This window comes from Perca flavescens, chromosome 8 (genome assembly GCF_004354835.1).
Source record: "Perca flavescens isolate YP-PL-M2 chromosome 8, PFLA_1.0, whole genome shotgun sequence".
Classification (NCBI taxonomy): domain Eukaryota; kingdom Metazoa; phylum Chordata; class Actinopteri; order Perciformes; family Percidae; genus Perca; species Perca flavescens.
In genome coordinates this window covers 1,134,119-1,159,179 of record NC_041338.1, presented here as the reverse complement: position 1 = coordinate 1,159,179, position 25,061 = coordinate 1,134,119, and the positions used below count along the sequence as shown (strand labels likewise).

Here is a 25,061-nt window from a genome sequence, read left to right as displayed (position 1 = left end):
AGTAACTTTTCCGTTAAGTTTACAAACATTTCTGTGAATCCAAAACCGGAAAAATCTGTTGATTTACAGTATATACAGTATATAGATGTACAGTATATCCTCTGTACCTTTTAACAGACATTTCCGTTAATCTAAATACGGAAAAACACCTGTGAAAAATCATTACAGAAAATTCCTTCATATTAACACGCTACATTAGCCCATATTTCTACGGACTTTTCTAACAGAGTAGGCTAGCTTGCAAGGCGAGGCGAGCGTGACAGAGAGGAAGACAAGAGAGAGAGAAAAGGATAGAGATGGTCCTCCACACCGCCCCTTACTCCAGTGCCTGCCTGCACTTCCTGGATGGCTTGTCATGGAGCCTGGTGTTCCCCTGCTACTGGCTCCTGGACCGGCTCCTGGGCTCCTGCGTGGCCACCTCGCTGGAGAAGCGCCAACGCTCCCAGGACCCCTGCTCCTTCCTCACCCTGTGTGTCGTGATCTCAGCGCCCCTTTACCTGCTCCTCCTCCTCGCCTCGCTGCCCTTCGCCCTGCTGGGCTTCGTCATCTGGGCTCCCCTGCAGGCTGTCCGCCAGCCATACCTGTTCACCTACCGCAGGTTAGTCTGGACTTTGGTGAAGTGCCACTTTTATTTTCATTTTTTCTACTTCTAGTTTTAAATATAGGGCTGCAACTAGTCTTGCATGATACTGGCTCCATCTCTGCTTAACAATAAATCAGAGATGAAAACTGTTGTGTTTTTAGAAGGTGGAAGCTGACTGAGAACCCAAAAGATGCTAGAATGAATAGCTGTGGATACCGGGAGGGGCCCATAAAGAATTTCTCTTTCTACAGGGCCCAGAATGTTGTGCTACGCCCCTGTCAAAGATATTCAGTTTACTGTCACAGAGGAGTGAAGAAACTAGAAAATATTAACATTCAAGAAGCTGGAATCAAAGAATTTGCATTTGTCTTTCATAAATGACATGGATTATTAAAATAGTTGCCGATCAATTTAATAGTTGACAACTAATTGATGAATCGATTAATCTGTGCAGCTCTAGTTTTCAAGTCACGTAACAAATAAGACATTTAGCGGAAGTTTAGTGGAAGTGTTTTCATACATACTATCGAGTATCTGCACACGTGTGTTACATATCTCTGTTATTCAGGGCTTTAACTATCACTGTGTGCCCATGTTTTAATCTCTCCCACAGGTATGGCTGATGAATTATAAACATTATACAGTCTCTCTTCCAACCCGTTGTGAATTTTGCTTTTCTACTGCATACACAGTAAAACACGTTGTGTAATGTGTAATGTAAAAACAAAAGACTTTAACCCAGGAAATGTGTGTTCCTTGGGAGTGGTTTAATACAAACCTCAATCTTTTTCCTAAACTTAACTAGTGGTTTCGGTGCCTGAACTTAACTTTCGTCGCTGCATAACGCTCACTTTTTCTTGCCTAAACTTAACCATAATCTCCGCCGAAACAACCAGCAGCTCACAGTGCTCTGTACCCGGCTCACAGTCACCTATTCTCTGGCAGCTAAACCACCAACTACCGCTGATACAATGGAGCACCATGGGGGTCACCATGCGGGGCACCATGCGGAGCACCGTAGCCGGTGTCGCAGAGCTCTGTAGCGGATAAACACGTCTACTAACTGCTGCTGATACGACCAAGCTGTGACGGAGGTCTGTAGCCGACGTCACAAAGCTCTGTAGCAGCTTAAACAACTAGCAACTACCGCTCTGTAAAATAGTCCTAGTTTTTGTATGATATCATATGTTTTAGTGTGCCTAACTTTTCTTAGATATCATACGAACCCCTTTGTGAGAATGCGTTGGGATAAACACATCATTTACTTAGCCATCATTTGTTTTTGCATCTGATTTTCAAACTGGCTGTTCTGGAAACAGCCCCGTTTCATTGTCAATTTTCTCCTAAACTATGCATCAAAATGGGTTTCTGAATCTATCGGAGCTGAGAAATAGACCATTCAGTTGCAGAGTCATGCTTCATTTTATATCTACAGTGCCAGTTGTTCCCAAGGTTTGGAGATTTCAAGAGGCAGAAAATGAAGTCATTATCTTCTGTAAATAGTTTGTTCATTGGTCATGCCTCCAACTGCTGCAAGGCTCAATTAGATCCCAGCGGGCGTCTGGTTATCCTAACACACACCCAAGTGGCTACCCACCATAACCACAACTTTGAAGTACTGTATTTAGCTCTGTTTGCGGTGAAAGAGCAGCCCTCTCTCCCTGGAACTCCATGCATAAATGTGACGTTCCCCTATGTTTTCTGCTTTTGTTTCCAGTAACTAGACTAGACCAACATTAATGTGCTAATGGTTTATTGAATGTTATGGGTACCAATTCAATTCAACGTTATTTATAGAATCAATTCATAACAAGAGTTATCTCGAGACACTTTACAGATAGAGTAGGTCTAGACCACACTCTATAATTTACAAAGACCCAACAATTCTAGTAATTCCCCCAAGAGCAAGCATTCAGTGGGACTGTGGCGAGGAAAAACTCCCTCTCAGGAAGAAACCTGGGACAGACCCAGACTCTTTGTAGACGGTGTCTGACGGTGCCGGTTGGGGGTGTGATGAACAGTGGCAATAATAGTCGCAATAAAGATAATGGATCAGTGACTAGAAATAGTAGTTGTAGTAGTTCAGTACCACATTTTTATAAGATAAGATATACTTTATTGTCCCTGAAGGGAAATTAGTTTTGGACTCGTTCCACAGCTTTACAAAGACAACATACAGAAAATAAGCATCTCTCAACACGTCCTCTCATGCAACACAAAACATGCTCTCATATACATTAGACAGGTACCTGTATATACGTAGTAAGCACATTAACTCCTCCTTTCAGTGGCAGTTTTTAATTGAACAACCCCGTCGGCTGCATTCTCCGCAATAAGTGTAGCACAGCCCTTGCAGAATGAGATGTTGCACAACTAACATATTGCCCAACCCCAATAGCCTACATATTGCACAAATGAAACAATGCACAACCCAAATAGCCTACATATTGCACAAATGACACATCCATAATTTAAGATCACAAGCCAGTGATCCTGATGGAGCAAGTCAGTAGAGAGGATAAGTGTCAGATTTGAGTAGAAAAACAATGAAATGAAAATAACATTTTGGTTATATGGACAACAGAAAAGGATATGATAATAAGAAAGAAACCAGCTGGAAAGGTAACGCCATCTGTCACCATTATTGTAAGTTAGTGCAGACAATATCCCACCTTACTATCTAGATAGGCAATGCATAAAGCTTCTCAAAATAAGGCCAGATTTTTTGTTTTGAAATGGGAAAGTTATTCCCTACGACATAACCAGAATATACCGATACAGTATGTGGGGGCTCCTCCTTTTCGGCCAGATGTCCATCCCCCCTTCTAACCTCTGGTGGATTTGTGAGGACTATGGTTAACTGCTCCTCAGATCTCTGCAGGGTAAATCCAGACAGCTAGCTAGACTATCTGTCCAATCGGAGTTTTCTGTTACACGACTAAAACTACTTTTGAACGTCCACATGTTCCACCAAAACAAGTTCCTTCCTGAGACTATTTTGAAGAGGCACCAGGGCTCCGGCGATTCTGATTGGTTTAAAGAAATGCCAATAAACCAGAGCATGTTTCTCTCCCATCCCGGAATGCTGTGTGGACTAGCCAGACCTTCCTCCGCAGCGCTGTGGAGAAAGGTCTGTGAAACAATTGAATGGGGAAAAACACTTCCGGAACCAGAGCCGTTCAAAAAGTGGGCGGTCAGTGTTGAGCTCTATAGGCCCCCATGCTGCTATAATGTTGTATTAAAAGAGTGGGGGGAAACATAGCATCTGTCTGACTTGATAAGAGTATTTTGTTACTTACCTTGTGCAGACCAGACAAAGCGCAGGCCGAGCAGGGCCAGGCTGGCCCCGGGGGTGTTGGCATCGGGGAGTGGAGGGCGCAGGGCAGGAGCTTCTGTTTCTGCAGTGCCAACGTCTGCCTGCTGCCTGACTCCCTGGCCAGGTTCAACAACCTGTCAGACACACACCGGAGAGCCCACGAGGTGGGGAAGAGGATCCGCAATGGGGCCAGCCGGCCTCAGATTAAAATCTACATTGACTCCCCCACCAACACTTCCATCAGGTGAGCAGCTCATTCACCCTGCTCAGTAATACCAATCTAACTTTTTTCCTTTCTATCTTTCTTTCCTTCTTTTCTTTCTTTCTTTCTTTTTTTTTCTTCAGTTCTCCTCTGTACTGGGGCCTCATTTATAAACCTGTTACACAAGAAAAAGTTGCGTGAAGCAAGGTGAAATATGTCGTCGCAACATTCCTCGCAATAGTCGGGATTTATAAAGAATTTCCATGGATAAAAATGTTCCCAGTTTTCCGCAACCTTTTGACACACCTTTGTGATCGTGTGTAATGTTCCCAAGGTTTTGTAGACTTTTGTAGTGAACTCCGATGTTATGCCCGTTTTCCGAACCTAACCCAGTTTTTGTTTTCCTGAACCCAACAATCCTGTTTTTGCTAAACCAGCAAGGGGGAGAGGCAGGGGTCAGGGGATCCTCCCACACCGGGCAGTGGAGGAAATGCACGTTTCCTCCGCTGCTCTCCCCTGCCTCTCCCCGTGAAATGCGTTGTTTGTTTGATGTGTATCTGTGTGTGTGTGTGTGTGTGTGTGTGTGTGTGTGTGTGTGTGTGTGTGTGTGTGTGTGTGTGTGTGTGTCTTTATGTGGTCGTGTCTGATTGTAGGTGTCTGTGTGTCTATGTGTCTGTGTGTCTTTATGTGGTCTTGTCTGATTGTAGGTGTCTGTGTGTGGGAATGTTGTCTTTCTGCACCTGCTATTCCCACACAAAGTTACCAAATTGTTACATTTCAAGCACTTTCACCTGTTTTGATTAAGTTCTAAGAAATAAGCACCAATATTGATCCAAAATCTTGTTTCTATTTTTTACCTTTTTAATAATTGAATTTCCTTGTTTTCCCCCAAAAAACGAAAATGATCATATGATCATAAATGTGATCTCACAGGGGTAAACGGCAAATATGAACCATAAATGATGTATGTATCATTGGTAATTGAGCTAAATCTGTTACATTACATTATTAAGTTTGTGTAACAAAACTATGAAAACTACACAAGGGATAAGGCTTCCAAACAGGATTTAGTTTGGATGTCCTACCTCTGTTAGGAGCACATCGATCTCACAATAACTGAATTGTGTTTTTTCCCCATTTTTCCGTTTCGTGATTGGTGATCAAGGGCTCCTTTCAAGGCTGAAATATTCATTGATTGATTAATATGGACCTTATTAGGACCGATATGGGACGACTTTGGGAGGAGCGTAAGGCTTGTGCAGGACCGCATAAGGTAATGCACGTCTGTATTTATAACGAGAAGAGTGCGTACCGCTGTGCACCGCAAGGTGTTATAGATCAGAATATTGTTTTTGCGTACGAAAATTCTGACTTTTTTGCGCACGAAATCTTTCAGAATAAAATCTACACACAGTTTTATAAATAAGGCCCCTGGTGTTTTTTTAAGTGAGATGTTTCATTAAATAACATTTAAAGTCTTTCTTTCTTTCTTTCTTTCTTTCTTTCTTTCTTTCTTTCTTTCTTTCTTTCTTTCTTTCTTTCTTTCTTTCTTTCTTTCTGTTGTGGACATCAGTGCGTTATCCTTCAGCAGCCTTGCCACAGGTTTCCGCCGTACCTCCTCTCTGGATCAGCGCCCGGACCAGACACACACCACCAACAGCCCAGCCGACCCCGAAGCCGAACCCCTCACAGAGTGCCCAATTCACCCCTCAGTTGCCACCGACTGCCCCGTTCACCCCCCCACAGGAGACCAGGGCTCCTCCGAATGCCCTCTGCATCCAGACGGAGGAGACACGGCAGCAAACTGCCCCCTCCACCCTGCAGGGACTACCAGCAGCTCAGACTGTCCCGTTCACACCTCAGGGGAGGCTCCAGACTGCCCCATGCACTCCACAGGGGCTCAGAGTGGCCAGGGCCATCCCGACTGCCCCATGCATGGGGACGGGACGCAGACAAAACCATCGTCAGACTGCCCTATGCATACCTCAGGGGTTCAAATCAGCATCAGCGCCCCGGAGCCAGACCCACAGGAAGAGGAGGCCAGAACAGGGAACCATCAGCCTGGGGAGCAGGCAGGGGGAGACATGGGCAGCATGACCGCCTCCAGGGAGTCACTCGCCCGTTACCATGGCGGCGACACTGGCGTGGGGATATCCTCCAACAACACTCTCTCTCACGTCCCGCGCACGTCCATCTTCAAGCGCCCCGGGCGAAAACGCCGCCACGGAGACGAGACATTCGACCACGAGATCTCTGCCTTTTTCCCCGCCAACTTGGATTTCCTGGCTCTGCAGGAAGTGTTTGACCACGGGTCGACGACTAGACTGCGGCGCCAGTTGCATCGCTACTTCCCCTACGTGCTGAGCGATGTGGGCCGGTACGGCTGGAAAGGCTGCTGCTCGAGGTTCAAGTTCCTGAACAGTGGACTGATGCTGGCCAGCCGCTACCCGATCCTGGACGCACGGTTCGAGTGCTACCCCAACGGGAGGGGGGAGGACGCACTGGCAGCCAAGGGGGCGCTGTTTGCCAAGGTCAGAAATGTTACTTTAACTTCCTTTTATCTTCTTTTCTTCTTGTTTTGGCTGTTCTCACACACAGTGTGAATTCCACTTATGTTGCAACGTGTTGTCCGGCAGGGTCAAAATTAAAAATGAACACTTTTTTGACATATTTAATCCTCTGAGGTCTAAGGGCATTTTAGATTTCTTCTTGAATTCTCCTTTTAAGGGTATTTGTCTATAAACGGATCCCTGTGTGTTTCATTTCAAAATGTTCAGAATGAACTCAGCTTTCTGTATAGTGTTGCCCATAATTGTTCCAGAGCCATGTATAAAAAGATAATTTGGCCCTTAAGCGGAAATATTTCTTAAGTCTCTTATGAAAACATACCTTCACTCAAATGTTTTGGTGCTTGAAATGAGAAATAGTAAATAAATGTCTACAATAAAAAAATTATAATATCACTTTTAGAGTAGTGTGTCTTTTGTCCTCAGAGGGTTAGTGCTTTTTTCAGGTTTTTAAAGCTTTTTTGGACGTTTGTGGAATTTTTCTTTTAACTAACACTATTTTATACACCACTAACACCAACAGCAACTAGCTTTACACTTATTTTTGGAATTCATGGTCAATAAACCTCATATTGTGCCCACATTTTGAGTAATTATTTTGAGTAGTTAAGATCAGAGGAACATATCTTGATGGACTGTCAAAATGAAGTCACTGTTTTGAAACTTTTTCAATTTTTTCTCCAATGCTATAAAATTGAATAAAACACCCACAATTCAACTGATCATCAATTGTATATGCGAAGAAAGTTGTATGGAACCATCCATGTATTTTTGGGCAATTCAGTTGAAAGAAACCCAAATTTCTGATATAAAAAAAACTTTGACCCGAGGACAACAGGAGGGTTAAAGAAATATTTCAACATTTTAGAAAATGTCTTTCCAAAAGTTGCCTTCAAATATTGATACCCCTCTCAGATTTGATGGTCAGTCTCCTTATCTAAGTCTTGGCAATAAAGCAAATTAGTGCATTTCCCAAAATCTCAAACTATTGCTTTAACCCTCTGAGGATGAAAGACGCACCGGTGTTTTCAAAAGAGATTTGAGGAATTTCAAAAACGTTTCACTTTTATCGCCAAATTATCTCTTTACACATTGCTTTAGAAAAAATGTGGGTCTCACTACACGGAAAGCTGAGTTTGTTCTGAACATTTTGATGTGAAACACATGAGGATTAGTTTTATGCAAATACCTTAAAAATGTAAATGTAAGAAGATATGTGACATCACCCTTGGACTTCCTGAACTTTGTTTTCCCTGCAAGTACACACAGGGGCCCTAAAGCACTGTAATACTTTTAATAACATTCTACATACATGAAAAAATGTAATTACTGCTCCAACAACTTTAAGACGGACAATCTTTTTTTGTCGTTTTGCCATGGTTTCACAAAGTAGTTTCAGAATCATTTTCGCTAAAAGGTCAGTGCAGAGACCAGTTTAAGAAATGTCAGGACTAATATCCGAGTCTATATTAAGACAGCGTTACTTTGTGTCAGCTTTGACAAGACTGCAGAACAATGATTATGACTCAAAAGAATTAAGACAATTTAACATTCTCTCCTCAACGTCTTTTTAATGAGATTGTAGTTGTAACAGGGGAAAATATCCTTTTTTTCCCCCCCATCTCATTTCATTTCAAACTGAGCTGAATTAGAACTAAATGTCACTGTGGACCTCGTTTAATGCCTTCCCTGCAGCAGAAAAGTGTCTAAGCTCTGATCGCTGCTTGGTGCCGTTTCAGCCGAAAGCTCATCTTGTCATCTCTGACGCCGCTATCTGTAACTTTGGCAAGGCTGTAATTGAATCTGCCCATTAAGTCTATTTATACTAAATTAACTTATTATACATTTGTGTGTGTGTGTGTGTGTGTGTGTGTGTTTGTGTGAAAGAGAGCGTGACAGAGGGACGGATAGTCCGAGTCAAAATGACCTGCCAGCTGTCTGTGTTAATTAGATCTCTGTGCTGTAGTATGGCAATGGCATCCAAAAGCAAAACATTTTCTTCCTGCTGTAACAACTTTGATACACCAGTATGCTTAATAACCCATTGAAGACCCCTGGCTTAGAGAGAAAAGGCCATAGTGCACTGTGTAGAGCTTATAAACACAATGTGCAATGAATCAGTGATGAAGTGAGCTGTGGTGTGTGTGTGTGTGTGTGTATGTGTGTGTGTGTGTGTGTGTGCGCGCATGCGCCCCGTGATGAGTGTTGACAGTCTGTGAGTTCATTAATCAGCTACGTACTATGGCTGTCAGGATGAGGGTCTGGATCGGATCCAGTTCCCACTGGGATGGATCGGCTTTATGTGACCTGATGCCGATGACAGGCACCTGTATGTATGTGTTTGTGTCCATACATGCCCTTACATATACAGTACCAGAACTAATAAAGACACACTCGATCACGGCTTGCATGCTGACTGACAGTCTCCCTGTTTGCCCTTCTGCCGTTTACAAGCTGGCCTCACACCCCTGTTTCACCACCTTCTTGTATATGAGGTCGTTCCAGGTCCCTGTGACAAGCTGGCTGTCAGCCAGCTGGCAGGTACATGTCTCAATGCAAGCTGCTTCTACTGACAACTGACAGGGAAGGAATGCAACCAATGTGAAAACTAAATGATTCTCCAGGAAATGCTAATTTAGACCCACATGTCTCCCAATCCAGCATGATTGACATGTTTGCTGTAAAATCTTCCTCCCTTCCTTCTTCATACTAGTCAAGAACCGATTAAGATTTGCCACACTCTGCAGAGGCAGTTATAGGGGGGCGCCAAGAGTGGCCAGTGCCCCGTTAATATTAAGCATAGACCGCCCTCTGGCCCTTGTAACTTTGTCAAATATTTTCATACATTTTGAACCACACCTTTATCCCCAAAGAGGGGATATAATGAATGTGTAGTGATAAATAAAACAGGTAAACCCTGAATGAGTATTCTTGTGTGGAACCTATGGAGGATTTTTGGTATTTAACCCTTGTGCTTATATATATGGTACCCCTAAAATTGCATGTGGCCCCAGCCTGGCCCCTCCATTTGAAATGGACAGTGCACCTTTGGTTTTATACTGTAGATTGTTTTCCGTCACTCTTGATTTTTTTATTCCAAATGAGCTACCGCTGAATAATAGGCTGAGGCTTGTATTACTAAAAAGCATTTTGGTGAGATTGATTGGAATTCTTTTTTTTAAACTGCACATCCTATCCCTGTACCTTAAGCAAAATAGCACAAAATGGACATATTTGAGACTTTCATTACCATAAATGTAATTGTCAAACATCTAGAAACAACCCATTGTTAGTGTGAAAGTTCATTCTCAACCTTGGTAATAGGGATTACTAAAATAATCTTTAATAAAGCTAGAATTAATTCATTTGCAGATTAAGATTGGTCAATTGTTGCAGAGATGGTTCAGTTAAGCAGTATAAATGTCCTAAATGTGTAGTTGACCAATCAGGTTGCCTGGTCAGATCTGATGTGTATAATTGTCATTACAGCACCTAAATGATCCTACAGCGAGTGGGACGGTAACCACTGTCTGTGGTCTCTTCTGTCAGAATGTGATTGTCCTTGATCTTTGAGCCATGCTGTGTGCCATGCTCACTCCCAAACATCAATATTAAAGGAGCTTTTAGAGCAGGGGTGTCAAACTCAACTTCACTAAGGGCCACACAGGAAAATGAGAACCACATTACGGACCAGACAGGTCGAGTTTATTGACATGCTTTTATTTCAAAAAAGTCAAATATCTTTGACCTTATTAGTGCATGTCTTTGCAATAGCTTTGGTCGACATAAAGCCCTAACAAAATCAGCAAAAAGTTCCTTAGCCATCATAGAGTTTAGCAAATCAAGCAAAACAATGATTACATTTTTAAAAGCAGGCTACCACACAGCCGACTCACAACAACCTGTTTCACAGCCTAAATATGCAAACTCACCAGTTGTGTGTGATTTTCAGAGTCTCAAAGTCAGCAAATCTGCCCAATTCTGCGTTGAGTGTCGAGTAATTGCCGTTTTGAAAAACAGTTTCCTGTCTTTTTGGTTTGGTGCCAAAATTTATTACGAACCCAAATTGATGTGCGAGCCCGATCAAAATTTGCAAGTGGTCAGATTCTGTCCGCGGGCATGAGTCAGACACATGTTTCACAGAAACGCTGTTTATATCTCACTACTGTATATTGGGTTCCGACTACATGTTGTTGTTCTCATCAATAAAACATTGTTAAGCATGGGCTGTTGCTAGCCCTTCCTTAATTCCCGCAGCCAGCTGCGGGCTTTCATGTGCCGGCTGTTCGAATCCTTGCCCCTTCTCCATTCTCTAGACATCTTGGCAGCCTTCCAAAGGCAGCATCTTTTTTTCTTAACCCTCGCTTCCTCTCCATGAACCTTTGGTCACTCTCGCTCATTACGACTCGGCACTCCGGCTCACTTGGCCGCCAGCTGGGATGCATCTCATTAGATGCAGTTCATTTGATGTACCTGATGTTCACGCTGCGTTTCGCTTCACAGCTACCAGATACTGTTTGTTCTTTCATATCAAACACAAACATGGAAGCTCAGTGAGACTTCATTTTTAAAGTGATGATCTTTAGAATTCTTCCTTTTTCAACTTTGTGTTGTGTGCACTCATTACTGCGGTGCTTTTGCACTTTCGCCAGACATCACCTGCCAGTCAAAACATTGTGGACGCTACTCTAATCATCTTTCATGGATTTTCTGTTGGTTTTCTGTACTCTTTTTTTAAATATCTGTTAAGCAACTATAGCTATCAGTGTTGATGCTAACTACTCAGTTCTTCTGTTTACTTCAAACACACTCTAATCATAAAAGCTACCAGACATCAGGAGCCAAATGACATGCAAAGAGATGATTAAGGTTTGTGTCTACATCTGAGCTAATGCACATGAGCACAATTTCATAAAAGCTGAGATTTATAGAGCAGAACCATGTGTGTGCACAGCTTTATAAATCTGGCGAAGAGAGTTCATATGCATATTTCTTTGAAACAGAGTCTTGACCCTGTCCCTTTTGCCGCAGATGTTAAGCAAACAAAGAGTAAAAAAGTAACCAATTTCAAAATGGACATTATATGAAAAGACTTTTAATGACTGAACAATCACATTGGAACCAATAAGACTGTAGTAAAATATCAAAACATTAATCAAACATTTACTGAAAGTTAGTCTCGCTTTGCCAGAGCTTCCTCCACAGCGCTGTGAGCTAAAGGAGTGGCTAGTCCGCACAGCACTCTGGGATGGGAGAAAAATGTGCTCTGGTTTATTGGCATTTCTTTAAACCAATCAAAATCGTCTTGGGCGGAAGAAGGAACTTGTTTTGGTGGAACATGTGTACAAAAGTAGTTTTAGTCGTGCAACAGAAAACTCAGATTGGACAGATAGTCTAGCTAGTGGTCTGGATTTCCCCTGCAGAGATCTGAGGAGCAGTTAACCATAGTCCTCAAGAAAGGTAACGGGCATCCGGCCAAAATGAGGGACAGCCAGCGGAATTTCCGGCGGCACCGGAGCAATCCCAGAAGTGGAAAATTGTGGATATAGACAACTGAAACTTCATATTTCAATTCAGATCGTCTAATAAAATTTTTGTGGGAAAAATACATTATTTTGACCCAAGAGAATCAACCGTTAATTATTATTATTAAAACATCAGTCTAAGCATAATTTTATCCCAAGGGATTATGTCAATATTGGGTAATTATGTCACCTGTTAGGAGTGGCAGGTTAGGGCCAAACGCAGATGATGAGATGAGGTGGTGGAGTTTCAGTTGATTTAAGGATTTAAATAATCCTTAAATAATAATGGCCCGTCAGACACCGCCTACCAAGAGCCTGGGTCTGTCCGAGGTTTCTTCCCAAGAGGGAGTTTTTCCTCACCACTGTCGCACTGCTTGCTCTTGAGGGAATTACTGTAATTGTGGGAATTTTTGGGGCTTTGTAAATTATAGAGTGTGGTCTAGACCTACTCTATCTGTAAAGTGTCTCGAGATAACCTATGTTATGATTTGATACTATAAATAAAATTGAATTGAATTGAATTGAAATAAACTTATATATAGATAATACATCAAAAACAGGGGAAACAGCAGGAACACTGAGAAACAGAGCACAAGAAGAGTGAAGAATGTGTCCCTGAGCAAGACACTTAACCCCTAGTTGCTCCAGAGGTGCGTGACCTCTGATATGTAAGAATTGTAAGTCGCTTTGGATAAAAGCGTCAGCTAAATGACATGTAACAAGAATCAGGCGAACTTCTTGACCCAAAACACGATGACGAACTGACACCAGACAAAAGGAGCACACAGAATGAATAAAGAAGGGGCTAATCACCAGACAAGGCACAGCTGGAGTGTGCAGGGAACTGGAATAAGGAGGAACAAGACAACGAGGACTGGTAACACAAAGACAGACTGACAAGGCTGGACACAAAACAGGTGTACAATGGAAGACATGCTGGGCAGGGCTACAGGGAGACATAAGGTACACAAAGCACAGAAAACTCAAACAATGAAAGAAACAAGGAACAGAAAACCCCAAATCTTCTAGAGCAGAGGTGCCCAAATTGTTTTATATGAAGGGCCAAAAATGTATATGGATGGAAGGCCACGGGCCAAAAATAAATGTTGATATTGAAGAATACACACATGTTTTCCAGAGCAACGTGTAAAGAGATAATTTGGCACTGAAGCTGATCACTGAAGGCTTGTATCATGTGGATGCCTGACAGTTGTCATTATTTAAAATTCCTCATGGGGTAAACAGACTACGCACTATAGCTTTATTAGGGCAGTTTAATCTTACTAGTACTAGTTATCTTTAGCTGCATAAAATTTAAGTTTCGTTGTCGTTTACGGTTAGGATTTTACAGCACTTTCAAAATAAGGAGAATAAGCATGAGCATGTCAAATGCCATGGTGGGCCAAAACAAATGAAGCATTGGCCAAACTCGGCTGGCGGGCCCTAAATTGGGCGGCCTTGCTCTAGACACTAAGAGTAAATTAAACTATAGAAATACCGTCACACGGTCTTGCACAGTATATTAACAAAAAGTCCACACCTCAAGATTATGCCAAAATTCAGTGCCAATGCAGAAAGTAGTGTGTCTTTCTGTAGCGATGCGAAAGCTAAGTGACTTTCCTGCAGGAGACCATATTTTGCTTTTCCATCACAGGCCTGCAATTACTGTAATGTTCGCTTTTTGGTTCACTGTAACCATGGCCTGTCCCTGACCTTAACCAAGTGGTTGTAAATACAGTTTTTTCGGTTGCAAACGACAGTGGGCACAACTGGAGCCACATGTGCAAAACTCTAACTCCAGTCTGCACAGCAGCAGTTCATGTGAACCAAACTCTAGTTGGTTTCTCATTGCTTGAACACAGTTTTCAAAACCCTACAGACTTATCCCACAACCTGCCACAACCTGCACAACACTGTGGATTTACAGCACTTTGTTCAAATGATAACACAATGCTGTCAAAACTGTTAACCACACATTCAAAACAGAATAGATTTCACCCCGGGCCCCCCCTCTAGACCCGCCCCTGGGTGTTTGATTATAGTGTTTTTACTCTGCGTGTTCTGAGTGACAGTGTGTGTTGTCTCAATGAGAATTGTTCAAAGTGTGTCGCTCACTGAGCCTGTTTTGAGATGTGTGTGAAGAGTTGTGTTGCTGTGAATGAGTTGTGCAGGTGATGTGAACTGTTTAGCTCAGGTGACTGTTGGTAGTGCAGACTGTGGTTTGAGTTTTACACATGTGGCTTCAGTCGTGACCACTGTCATTTAGCAACCTTTACATTACCCTTTCCATGATTGTGATCAAATCTAAGTAACCAAGGGCCTTTATATTTTCCTTATTGCTTTATTTCAGTTTAGATTACTTTGGGTTAAAGTATCTAGAACATGAATTATGTTAATTATTACAATGAACTGAATTTGATACCAAATAAACCCATGATGTTGCCTTCAGCCATCCTCTGCTATTGTTCCCAGACTGGTTTATTTCAATTATGATGAATGTAAATGCTGTTCTTCTTGAATGAATTCAGTCTCTAGAAAATATAACTCGGGGCACACACAAATGCTCATTATTTCCCAATGGATCTATTTACCTGGAGAGCAGCAGCGGGTCAGCGACATAAATCTGAATTGTCTCTTGTGGGGAAGTGACGCACTAGAAAGAGAGAGAGGCAGCGAGAGGCAGAGATAGCATATTAATAAAAAAAAAAATTCCCTAAAGAGAGAGCCAGCGCTGGCTCCGTAATTAAAGCTTTTCAGTCTCAACATTTATCCCCTCTTATAATTATTTCAAACTACTAAGTGCATGGTTGTGTGTGTGTGTGGAAATACACAGTTTGAATGCATTTCTACGGATTAGGTTTCAAAACAGGGACACACTAGATCTGATAGAATGGAAATCAATGGGATATTTCCCCAAAGCCACCTCTGGCCTTAAATGACCAAAAAGAACCTCTGTTAACTATCAAGGTCAACTCAATTTATTGACAGAAATTGCTTTCCTATTTCATGACCAAAAGTCACTATGCAGAACTCCAGTAAACGTTGGCATCATCTATACTTCATCTTCTGCATAGACCGCAGACAATATAAACACATCGAAAGTCCACTCGTTCTTGTATGCATGAGTGTGTGTACACACACATATACACACATAAGAATCCCCTCAGGCCTCTTGTCAGTTTCAGGGTGCACACACACCTATTGAAGCATGCATAAGCCCCTGAAATATTAATACAGAGCACAGCATGCAGATAGAGAGAGAGCAGAGGGGAAAGAAGAGGCAGAGTAGGAGCAACAGAAATGGAAAGAATGAGGACAGAGCTGGAGAGAGTGTAAAAAAAAAAATAAGATGATTACATGAAACTTTAATGATCCCTATGGTGAGATGTACCCAAACTGAGAAATAAAAAGCATTTAATGTAATTATGTAATGGAGACAAATATGGGTTTTAGTATTACTTTTACAGTTTTAACACCGTAAAAGTAGATGAGTGAGAAGACTCCTGCTAACATTTATAGATTGGACATTTTGGCACTCTCATTTCTTTATGCTAAGCTACGTTAACTGTCTCCTGGCCTTAGCTTCATATTTAACAGACAAACATGACAGTGGTATCAATCTAACAGAGAGTTAAATGGGAAGATTGATTTCCCAAAATGTCAAACCATTCCTTTAAATATGGATTACTAAAGCTGTGATATGTATGGAAACATGTCAACTATAGTATACACTAAAGGTTTTTGGTGTCTGCCTGGGTCAGCTGTTATCAGCAAACCAACACAGTCCCACCCATTTTCATTGAGTCACATCTTATGCCACATTATTAGCAAAGTTAATGTAGCATCTGATCTTTTTTGCTCCTCTACCCCACCCATTCTCACAAAACACTCATTCCATTAATAGAAATTAAATTAGTGCCTAAATCTTCAGAGGGAAATGTGTGGCCTTTGCTGTGAGGTATTAACTGAACTTCAGTCTGCAACGTGAGCTTTGTGTTTGGTATCAGAGTTAATCAGGCTAATGCCTTTTAGATTTTTTTCATTAGGAAGTCTGCACAGAAACAAAGCCAAAACAGCCATCCCATTATTGGCAATCAGTCTCCATTTGTCTATATGAAAGTCCTCCCCTTAGTGGGTTGCTTTTACACCAGGGCTCATTCACCAGAGAGATAAATGCTGACTTCTTTTTTCATTACAGTAGACATTAATTGATCGTAAATGATGCACTTGATTTGACTGAATGAGAGCGTCAGTGTGTTTTTAAGTCACTGTGAAAGATGTCAGTGGAGGTAGCAGGGAAGTTAAGGACTAGTGAGCAGCCAAAAATCATAGTAGTTCAATAAATGAACTCTACCTTAAGAAAGTATTCATATTTTAAAGGGAATGGCCTGAAGGGCCGCGATTGCTCGTGAGGGTCGTGGTGCCACCGGAATGCAGCGCAGACGCGCCTGGTGGAAGCTAGGGGTTACAGTACTACCCTTTTCTTAGTCTGTATGTATATATATATATATATATATATATATATATATATATATATCACCGTATTGTGTTCAGGGTCGCAGGGTGCTGGGGTGTATCTCAGCTCTCAGGCTGGGTACACATTGGACCAACCCGTTCTCACTCCCAACTCGTAAAATACTGACGCTTGGTCAGTGGCTCTCAGCGCCAGAGACAGACGCGTCGGTATGGAACGCACCGGGAAGAGCAGCAGCTTGACCGCGGAGCTGTAAGATGACGCAGTATTAAGAGAGACAACGGTAGCAAGTAGAATGAAAGACCTAAAATCCACATAAGGAGGAAGGTTGGGGGGTGTGGATGGGTCAAACAACACAGGACTTTCACCCAGGAGACCGGGGTTGAAACATACATTTTGTAACCCTATCCACCATCTTTTCCTAAACCCAACTGTCCCGTTTTTGTCCCACATGTCAGTTAATTATATGTCCTGACCCAGAGTGTTGAGAAGTGACGCCAAGAGTCCCGTCTATGTCGTCTAAATATGACGCCTAAGGGCTGGACGCGAGTCCTGAGAACATCAAATAGTGATGTCAATGTCCAAATATGACGCCAAAGGGCTAGAAGAAAGTCCCGTGCGTCAAAACGTGTTGCCAAGACTCCCGACCAAGTGCATCTAAATGTGATGCTAAAGGAGACTTTTTGCATCAATAACAAACGCCAAAGGCACCTGACCAAGCATTACTTTTTGATGCGATGGGAGTGAGAATGATTGGACAGTTCAACGCTTTATCACAAGGCTAAGGGACCGTTTGGTATTTATGGAATGTAGGGGAGGGTCATGTCTTTTTATTCTTTGTAGAGGGCAGGGTCACCCAACATTTTTTAGTCATGAAAACAGCAAAACTTCAAGGTGGCTTGTTTGGTGCATACTTTTCCATGTAGCTCTCAGTCTTGGGCCCCCCCATCGCTAGCAGATGGGTCTGACCCTACAAAAATCGCAACATGACAGCAACACGAGTTTGGAGTTGCTTTCTTTGAGAACCCTATAGCTAACTGCGCCACCTGTTGCCAAAGTATCGTCACTGACATGGAGATGGAATATAATGCTCTGACTAGCTCAAAGGTTTTACGTTGCCTCGAGCTCGAGCACCCACGGAAAATACTGAGCATCCACGGGTGCCAGACTTCTAGTAGGCGACATCCATTTAAAATTAAACATTGCAGTTGATGCTATCTGTATTTGTGAGTGGCGCTGTCCTGAGTTGAAAGCCTACTTTATAGCTTTATTATCGGGTTAATAGGTGTGAGTGTCTGTGTTGGTTTATGTCTGTACATTTCCTAAGGTTCTGAAATGCAAAAAAGTTTTGACTAGCCTAGCCTACTTTTCTTTTTAAAGGTTGTGCGCCCGTGGGCACCCACGAAGAAAAAATCGGCACCTATGATAGAGGAAGACAGATCTAATATACATGTTATAATTTATTTACAAGACTGTCAAAGAGAGACGGGTACCTCTCTGCCCTGTCAGACGCTGCTCTCCCTCTCCTCTGCCTGCTCCGTGGCCGGTGTGTGAGTGACAGCCCGGTCTGCGAGCTTGTTACGTTACGCCCGCAATCTCTCGTGGAGCATTATAACTTCGAAAAACCACAGGTTCCAGTTAATCTTATAATGGATATGCGTGTTGAGTTATTTAAACAAACAATCGGGGAAATAAACGCCTCTTGTCCGCGAGTCTCCTGATAGAGCTCCAGCCAGATCACAGCGGGTCTGTGAAGGTGGACAGACCAGGTGGACAGACCAGGCGGCGAGCCAGCGACCACGGCAAGCACTGGCCGGCTGTCACGTCAGACTGTGGCACTTCTGAACTCCGACACAGTTGGACCAAATTAGCAATTAGCCATCAATTTTCGTAAAACGGCCCGTATTTGAGCTCTACGTAGTTGATTTCTCGCATAAAAAAGTCCCAGAAATGAATTTAGTAATGAAATAGCAGACGAAAAATGTATAAAGTTTCCAGTTTTTGGCCACAACAGCAATCCATGGTTGTTGTGATTGTTGCAGCGCTTTGCACACCAACACACTTTGAATTTCTGATTAGGCGGGCCAGCTGTCAATGTGGGCGGGCCCAGGCCAGTCCACGCCCACCCACAGCTCTGCGCCTGGGTCCCGGTGATTTGAAATTGTGCAAACGACAGCCTTTTCAAGACATTTGAGAAGGAAGAAGTGGTAGCATGCAAGCTCCCAAATTGACGCTCGTCTGAGAAATGGAGTTTTGGATAATGTTCAGCTTCGGCAGCTTTACCTATATGCTAAAATATACAATGACTTAGGAAGCCTAGTGACGAGTCCATAGCATGAGCAGTTCATGAGTTGAATTTCTTATTACCCAGTGTGCTTTGTTGAATGGTCTCAATGCTTTATTGTTTTATTTCATGTGAATACTAGTTTACTAGAGGAGTAACTTAGTATTTGAAGTAATGCAGTAATGCAGGAAATGTGCATTTAGTTTCCATGCTTATTGTGTTTCCACAACAATGTTAGTGAGTAAATCTACCGAAATGGCCTCCACACCATAACAGAGGAGTAGGATGTGTAAGATGAGAAAGCAGAGGATACGTTAAATATGTCGTGGTTGTAAAAAAACAATGGCTATCTGTACATCTTTGCCAAGCGCAAACCAGTACAGCAGGCATCCTTAAAATGTTGGAGAGGGTCATCCCTTTTTTCCCAATCATTTTGGAGGGTCATAGAAAAATGTATGGCTGGCTCGCTATTTTGACTAAAGATCCCAAAGCTCCTCCGGTACAGTAAATACTGACAACCATTCACACATCAACACCAGTGGGAAATTTAGAGTCACCAGTTCACCTAGCCTGCATGGATTTGGACTCCGGGAGCTAACTGGAACACCCATGCAGGCACAGGGAGAGCATGCAAAATCCACACCAGAAGGCCAGCTGTTCTCCTGGTAAAAACAAAAAAAATAAATGAACAAAACAAAGTTTATCAGATGATTATTCCTGGTAAAAACCTCGCCAGTCCGCAAGCTTTTAGCACAGCGAATTTAAAAGCTTTCATTAACTGGATAAACAACATGTTAAACTAGAGAATGCAAAAAAGAAATTGCGGTGTGAATGCTGTATGTTGAAAGGCTGACACAACACTTGATGGCTTGAATGTTGAATGTTCTTACTGACAATAGTCTCTTTTTATACAACACATATATAACATTTAGCAGTGTGGGTTGTTACTTAGATTAGTTAGTACTAATTATATGGCTTTACAAATATCGCTCCGTGATTATGAAGCAGGAAACCGATGGAATGCCTTCTCCAGGTAGGGAATGAGTCCTTACCCCAAGTGAAGGAGTTCAAGTACCTTGGGGTTTTGTTCGCGAGTGAGGGGACAATGGAGCGGGAGATTGGTCGGAGAATCGGCGCAGCGGGTGCGGTATTGCATTCAATCTATCGCACCGCCAGACGAAAAGAGAGCTGAGCCAGAAGGCAAAGCTCTCGATCTACCGGGTCAGTTTTCGTTCCTACCCTCACCTATGGTCATGAAGGCTGGGTCATGACCGAAAGAACGAGATCCAGGGTACAAGCGGCCGAAATGGGTTTCCTCAGGAGGGTGGCTGGCGTCTCCCTTAGAGATAGGGTGAGAAGCTCAGTCATCCGTGAGGAGCTCGGAGAGCCGCTGCTCCTTTGCGCCGAAAGGAGCCAGTTGAGGTGGTTCGGGCATCTGGTAAGGATGCCCCTGGGCGCCCCCCTAGGGAGGTGTTCCAGGCACGCCCAGCTGGGAGGAGGCCTCGGGAAGACCCAGGACTAGGTGGAGGGATTATATCTCCAACCTGGCCTGGGAACGCCGATCCCCAGTCGGAGCTGGTTAATGTTGCTCGGGAAAGGGAAGTTTGGGGTCCCCTGCTGGAGCTGCTCCCCCCGCGACCCGACACCGGATAAGCGGACGAAGATGGATGGATGGATGGATGGATTATGAAGATAGAAAGCTAAATTAAGAGCAGTTTACCTCATACAATACTTCTGTCCAAGGCTGTCTCTAAGCTGGCCTCTGACAGGATGTATTCTGTCTTGTTATAGATGTGCTTCACCCAGACGCCTTCCCACTTCAAACTAACCACCCCACAATCACCATCTCCCTTTCTTTGCAACCCTTTATTCCTCCTCCTCCGCCTCAGTCTGCATCCACCCACTGGCACTTCAGCGCTGCCAGGCTCCACCGTCCTCCGTGTCTTGTTTCTGTGATGCTGAAGGACTTCTCAACACCGATGCTAAAGGTGTCTGATTAAATCTGGAGTGATGTTCAATTTATTGCAGCTTTGCTCACACTCTGCTGCTCAGGGAATGGAGAAATTGAGGTTGTGAAGAAGTACGTGTAAAGTGTACGAGGACATATTTAATAAAATCTTCAGCTCTCTGTTTAGCTGATTGATTCAGCCTACCTCTTACAGAACATTGCTCACTCATTTTTATTATACAATTGGATATTTCACAAGAATGGACACTCCAAACAAATGGCATTTTTCATCTACTCTCTCTTTGTTGACAAGATTACTTATCTGTGGAAGTTGTAAACTCACTCCAATGTAAATATATCTACAGTATATTAAAGTATTTTAATGGAGCTTTATTCAAAGAAACTGGCATTAAAAGAAAAATACCAGAAGTTGTGTCAGATGTTTTTGGTGTTGAAGAGTTGTACTTTTTGTTTACACTGATCAATAGCTCACATTATTTCCCTGCTGATTGATAATGTTCCATGCCCCTGGGAATGGCAGACCATTCATAATGCAGCGTAAAATGTCAACAGTGCAAATGGCAGGGTGGAAATCAAAGATTTCTTCTCCTTTAAAAATATTAATCAACATCATTTTTATGTTGGAAATACCATGCAATTTTTTTTAGCTGCTTACAATATTTCCTTTTGGCACAATAATATATACCATTAATTCAGAATATGTCTACATCATGAAAGCCTTTACATTTTTTTGTTCTTATTACTGTCTGCTAGTTTTTTATTATCTAAAATCCTGTGTTGAACAACAAGACTAAGTAAGTCACAACCAGCTAGCAGCACTCAGACACAGCGACGCTTTGAGCTAAATGCTAATCTCAGCATGCTAACATGCTTACAATGACAATGCTAACATGCTGATGCTAAGCAGTCTTAATCTTTACCATGTTGATCATCTTAGTAGCGTAGCCTACTAACATTTGATAACTTGCAATAAGTATAGCAATTTCTAATCATTACAATTATCTTGAGGGGGACATGCATTTCTGTACCAAATTTCAATCCATCAACAGTTGCTGATATATTTCAGTCTGGACCAAAGTAGGTGGGCCGACTGACCGACACAGTGATGTGCTTATATTTTATCCAAAAGAAAACAAATGGATAGTTAGCATTAGCAATGATAAACAATATTGCTGGACATAAAGATGGCTAGCTAAATAAACCCTAATGCCGGGTACACACCACAAGAGAATCAAGCCGATTTCGCCCCTCCTGACAATAGTCAGCACATGCCCGATCTTTTTAATGGCTCTAAAGCTTATGTTGCCAGATTTCAAATGCAAATATTAAACATGTTCAACATTTACGATCTGATATCCTGTTGTGAGCGCGAACGCTGAGGACAGTCTAGGCCGATATCTAGTCTTGTTTTACCCGGGCCAGGCTTCTGAGGGAGATTGCTCTAATTAATTTTCTTGTCCCACTACTGTTATGCAGCACACCCTAACTGCTGCAATTAAATTACAGCTGTAATGAGTTTCCTCACAGGAATCAATAAAGTTTCTCCTTGCCTTGTGTGATCTAATTGGCGTTGGTGTTGTTACCTGGCATTCTTTACATACGCAAACACACCTGTTCAGTGGGCTTCAGTTCATGTTGCTGGTTTGAACTTGGCGGAGTAACACAATGTCATGTTTGTCTCTGGTTCCCTGCAGGTTCACGTGGGCACCTCCCATCAGGACCAAAGGGTTGTGGGATATCTCACGTGTACGCACCTCCACGCTATAGAAGGTACAGTTACATGTTCTAGCTATTCAAACACTCTCTCTGTCACTTTGTGTCCCAAACACACACATGGACACATGGACACATGCACACGGAAATGCACACATGCATGCATTTATATGATTTCCATGACATTGCCTTTCACTTTTTAAGGCTAACTAAGAGCGAAGAACATCTTAGCTCTGTGTGTGTGTGTGTGTGTGTGTGTGTGTGTGTGTGTGTGTGTGTGTGTGTGTGTGTGTGTGTGTGTGTGTGTTTGTCCAGATAGCTAGATAAATGGGTGCATCAAAACCTCTGTGTGCCTCCTCCTTCTGCTGTTCCCATGGCGACTGGCTCAAGCTGTTTACGGCGTCACGGCCCTATTTAAAGCCTCCGGTTGATGCCTCCCTCATTTTTTACCAAAGACACGTCTCCCCCCCCCCTTACCCTTTCGCCTGCTATTCTGGGCTCCTCCTACGCTTCTCTCAGGTCTAAAAATAGCAGTGCCAGGGCTGTTTCTAAAGATACATCAAACATAAAGCCTTTGGGGGAGGGGAGCGGGATGAGTGAGGGGGGATGGGGGAGGAGAGAAGAGACCTGATTCTTTTTTGAGTGTAGTATAGTATCTTCATTACTACACTTACTGTAAGTGGTAAACCCTTATTTTGATTTGAAAGTGCAGTGTGTCAGGTGTTTTTTTTCTTATTTTTGCACCTGTTGGGTGTGAAAAAGATTTCTTGACTAAGGGTGCTGGTAGTAGCATCAGTAGTAAGGATTTCCTCGATGTGTGTTTTACAGTCTGTAAATAATTACACAAAAGCAATTAAAAAAGCAACAAAGCAAAAGTATAGCAGAAAACACTGTCATAGTATTTAGTAACCCAAAAGGCTGTCACTGTAGCTCACTTGTTACCATTTTACAATACACAGACTGATATTTAAAAAAGTAACGTTTGACATTTTTTACACTATCCCTGATGTGACCATGTCCATGATCATACCATTTAATTATTTTCACCATATTCATATCAAATCCTCACTGCAACTGTTATACTGTTCACTCCTTTAACTGAAATGCATAGATTTTTTTTCTCACAAGTTATTTAGTTTTACTGTCCTTTTAACCCTTGTATTGTCCTCGGGTCAAATTTGACTAGTTTTTTAAGTTTTTTTTAATTTGGGTTTTCGTTAAAAAACATGGATGCATGGATACAACGTTCTTCACAAGTAAAATTAATGAATACTTCCATTGAATTTTGGGTTCAATTTTATAGCATTTGAAAAATAATGTTTAAATGGTTTCAAAACAGCCTCCTGACTAAACAGTTTGTGGTCCACTCAACATCATCTGATCTTAACTATTAGTTAAAATTATTCATAATTTCAACACATGGGTTAAGTGTATCTCAGCCATGATCCACACAACTTAAAAAATAATGTAATTTCGATAGAAATCCTAGCTGTGTGCCTTGTTGAGAAAGGGCGGCCTTCTTCGAAAAATACAACCTTATGAAGCTGTGTTCTTCAAAGCAGGGGCGTAGCACAAAATTCTGGGCCCTGTAGAAAGGCATTTTCTATGGGCCCCTCCCCGCATCCACAGCTATTCATTCTAGCATCTTCCTGGGCCCTGCTCACATGAGGGCCCTGGGTATGCAGTCCCTTTTTTTGCCCCAGTCCGACGCCCCTGCTTCAAAGACCTGATAATCAGACTGCACCGCCATTTCATTTTCACTTAATCTTCAGCCTGACATCTAATCATGTTAGTCGATTGTTTGGAAGGGGAGGATATTTTCTTTTGGGCCCTGACTAATCTGACATATGTGTCCCACTGACTATATTCAATCCTCACAGAAGCTGCAGCAGCAGTTGTAGGGAGTCATGTTGATTTTAGTTTATTTTTACCATGTTTGAGGCAGTTATTTTTATTGCTAATTTTTTTTTTTTTATGAATGTAGCTATTTTCTGTCTATGGCACAGTAAAATGACATCCCCATTCCCAATCCAGACTACACATCTCTGACTGGCTGCTTGTATTTTTCAACTGGGAAAACAGTTGAAAAACAGAGAAGTCGCGTCCTAGCAAGAAACGTAATTGTGGGTGGGTCGTTATAAGCTGATCGCATAATCGATCCATACGGCCGTTTTCTGGGTGAGGACGCGCTGCAGAAGACAGCTTTGCTCATCTGGATGTAGATTAAGGCTGGGTGATACGGAAAAAAGCAGATATCACAATATTCTTGACCAAATACATCAATATCGATATTGCGACGATATTGTAGGGTTGACAATTGGTGCTTTCACAAAATATTTACACAATGAGATTTTAGATAAATAATCATCAATAATGTGGTAAACAGTGTCAAGTGAAATTATAGAGTAAAAATAAATCATTTGTTTCC

At 42.4% G+C, this 25,061-nt stretch overlaps 1 protein-coding gene across 1 annotated transcript in view; it reads left to right on the top strand.

Annotated features, from left to right (window-relative positions):
* The first annotated feature begins 296 nt into the window (after positions 1–296).
* smpd3 (sphingomyelin phosphodiesterase 3) overlaps positions 297–25,061 on the top strand; it is a 37,309-nt gene continuing 12,544 nt past the window's right edge. The window contains exons 1-5 of the mRNA XM_028586425.1: positions 297–598; positions 3,892–4,143; positions 5,675–5,897; positions 5,970–6,632; positions 22,615–22,690. Coding sequence (XP_028442226.1) covers positions 297–598; positions 3,892–4,143; positions 5,675–5,897; positions 5,970–6,632; positions 22,615–22,690 — 1,516 coding nt within the window. The remainder of the gene's footprint in view (positions 599–3,891; positions 4,144–5,674; positions 5,898–5,969; positions 6,633–22,614; positions 22,691–25,061) is intronic.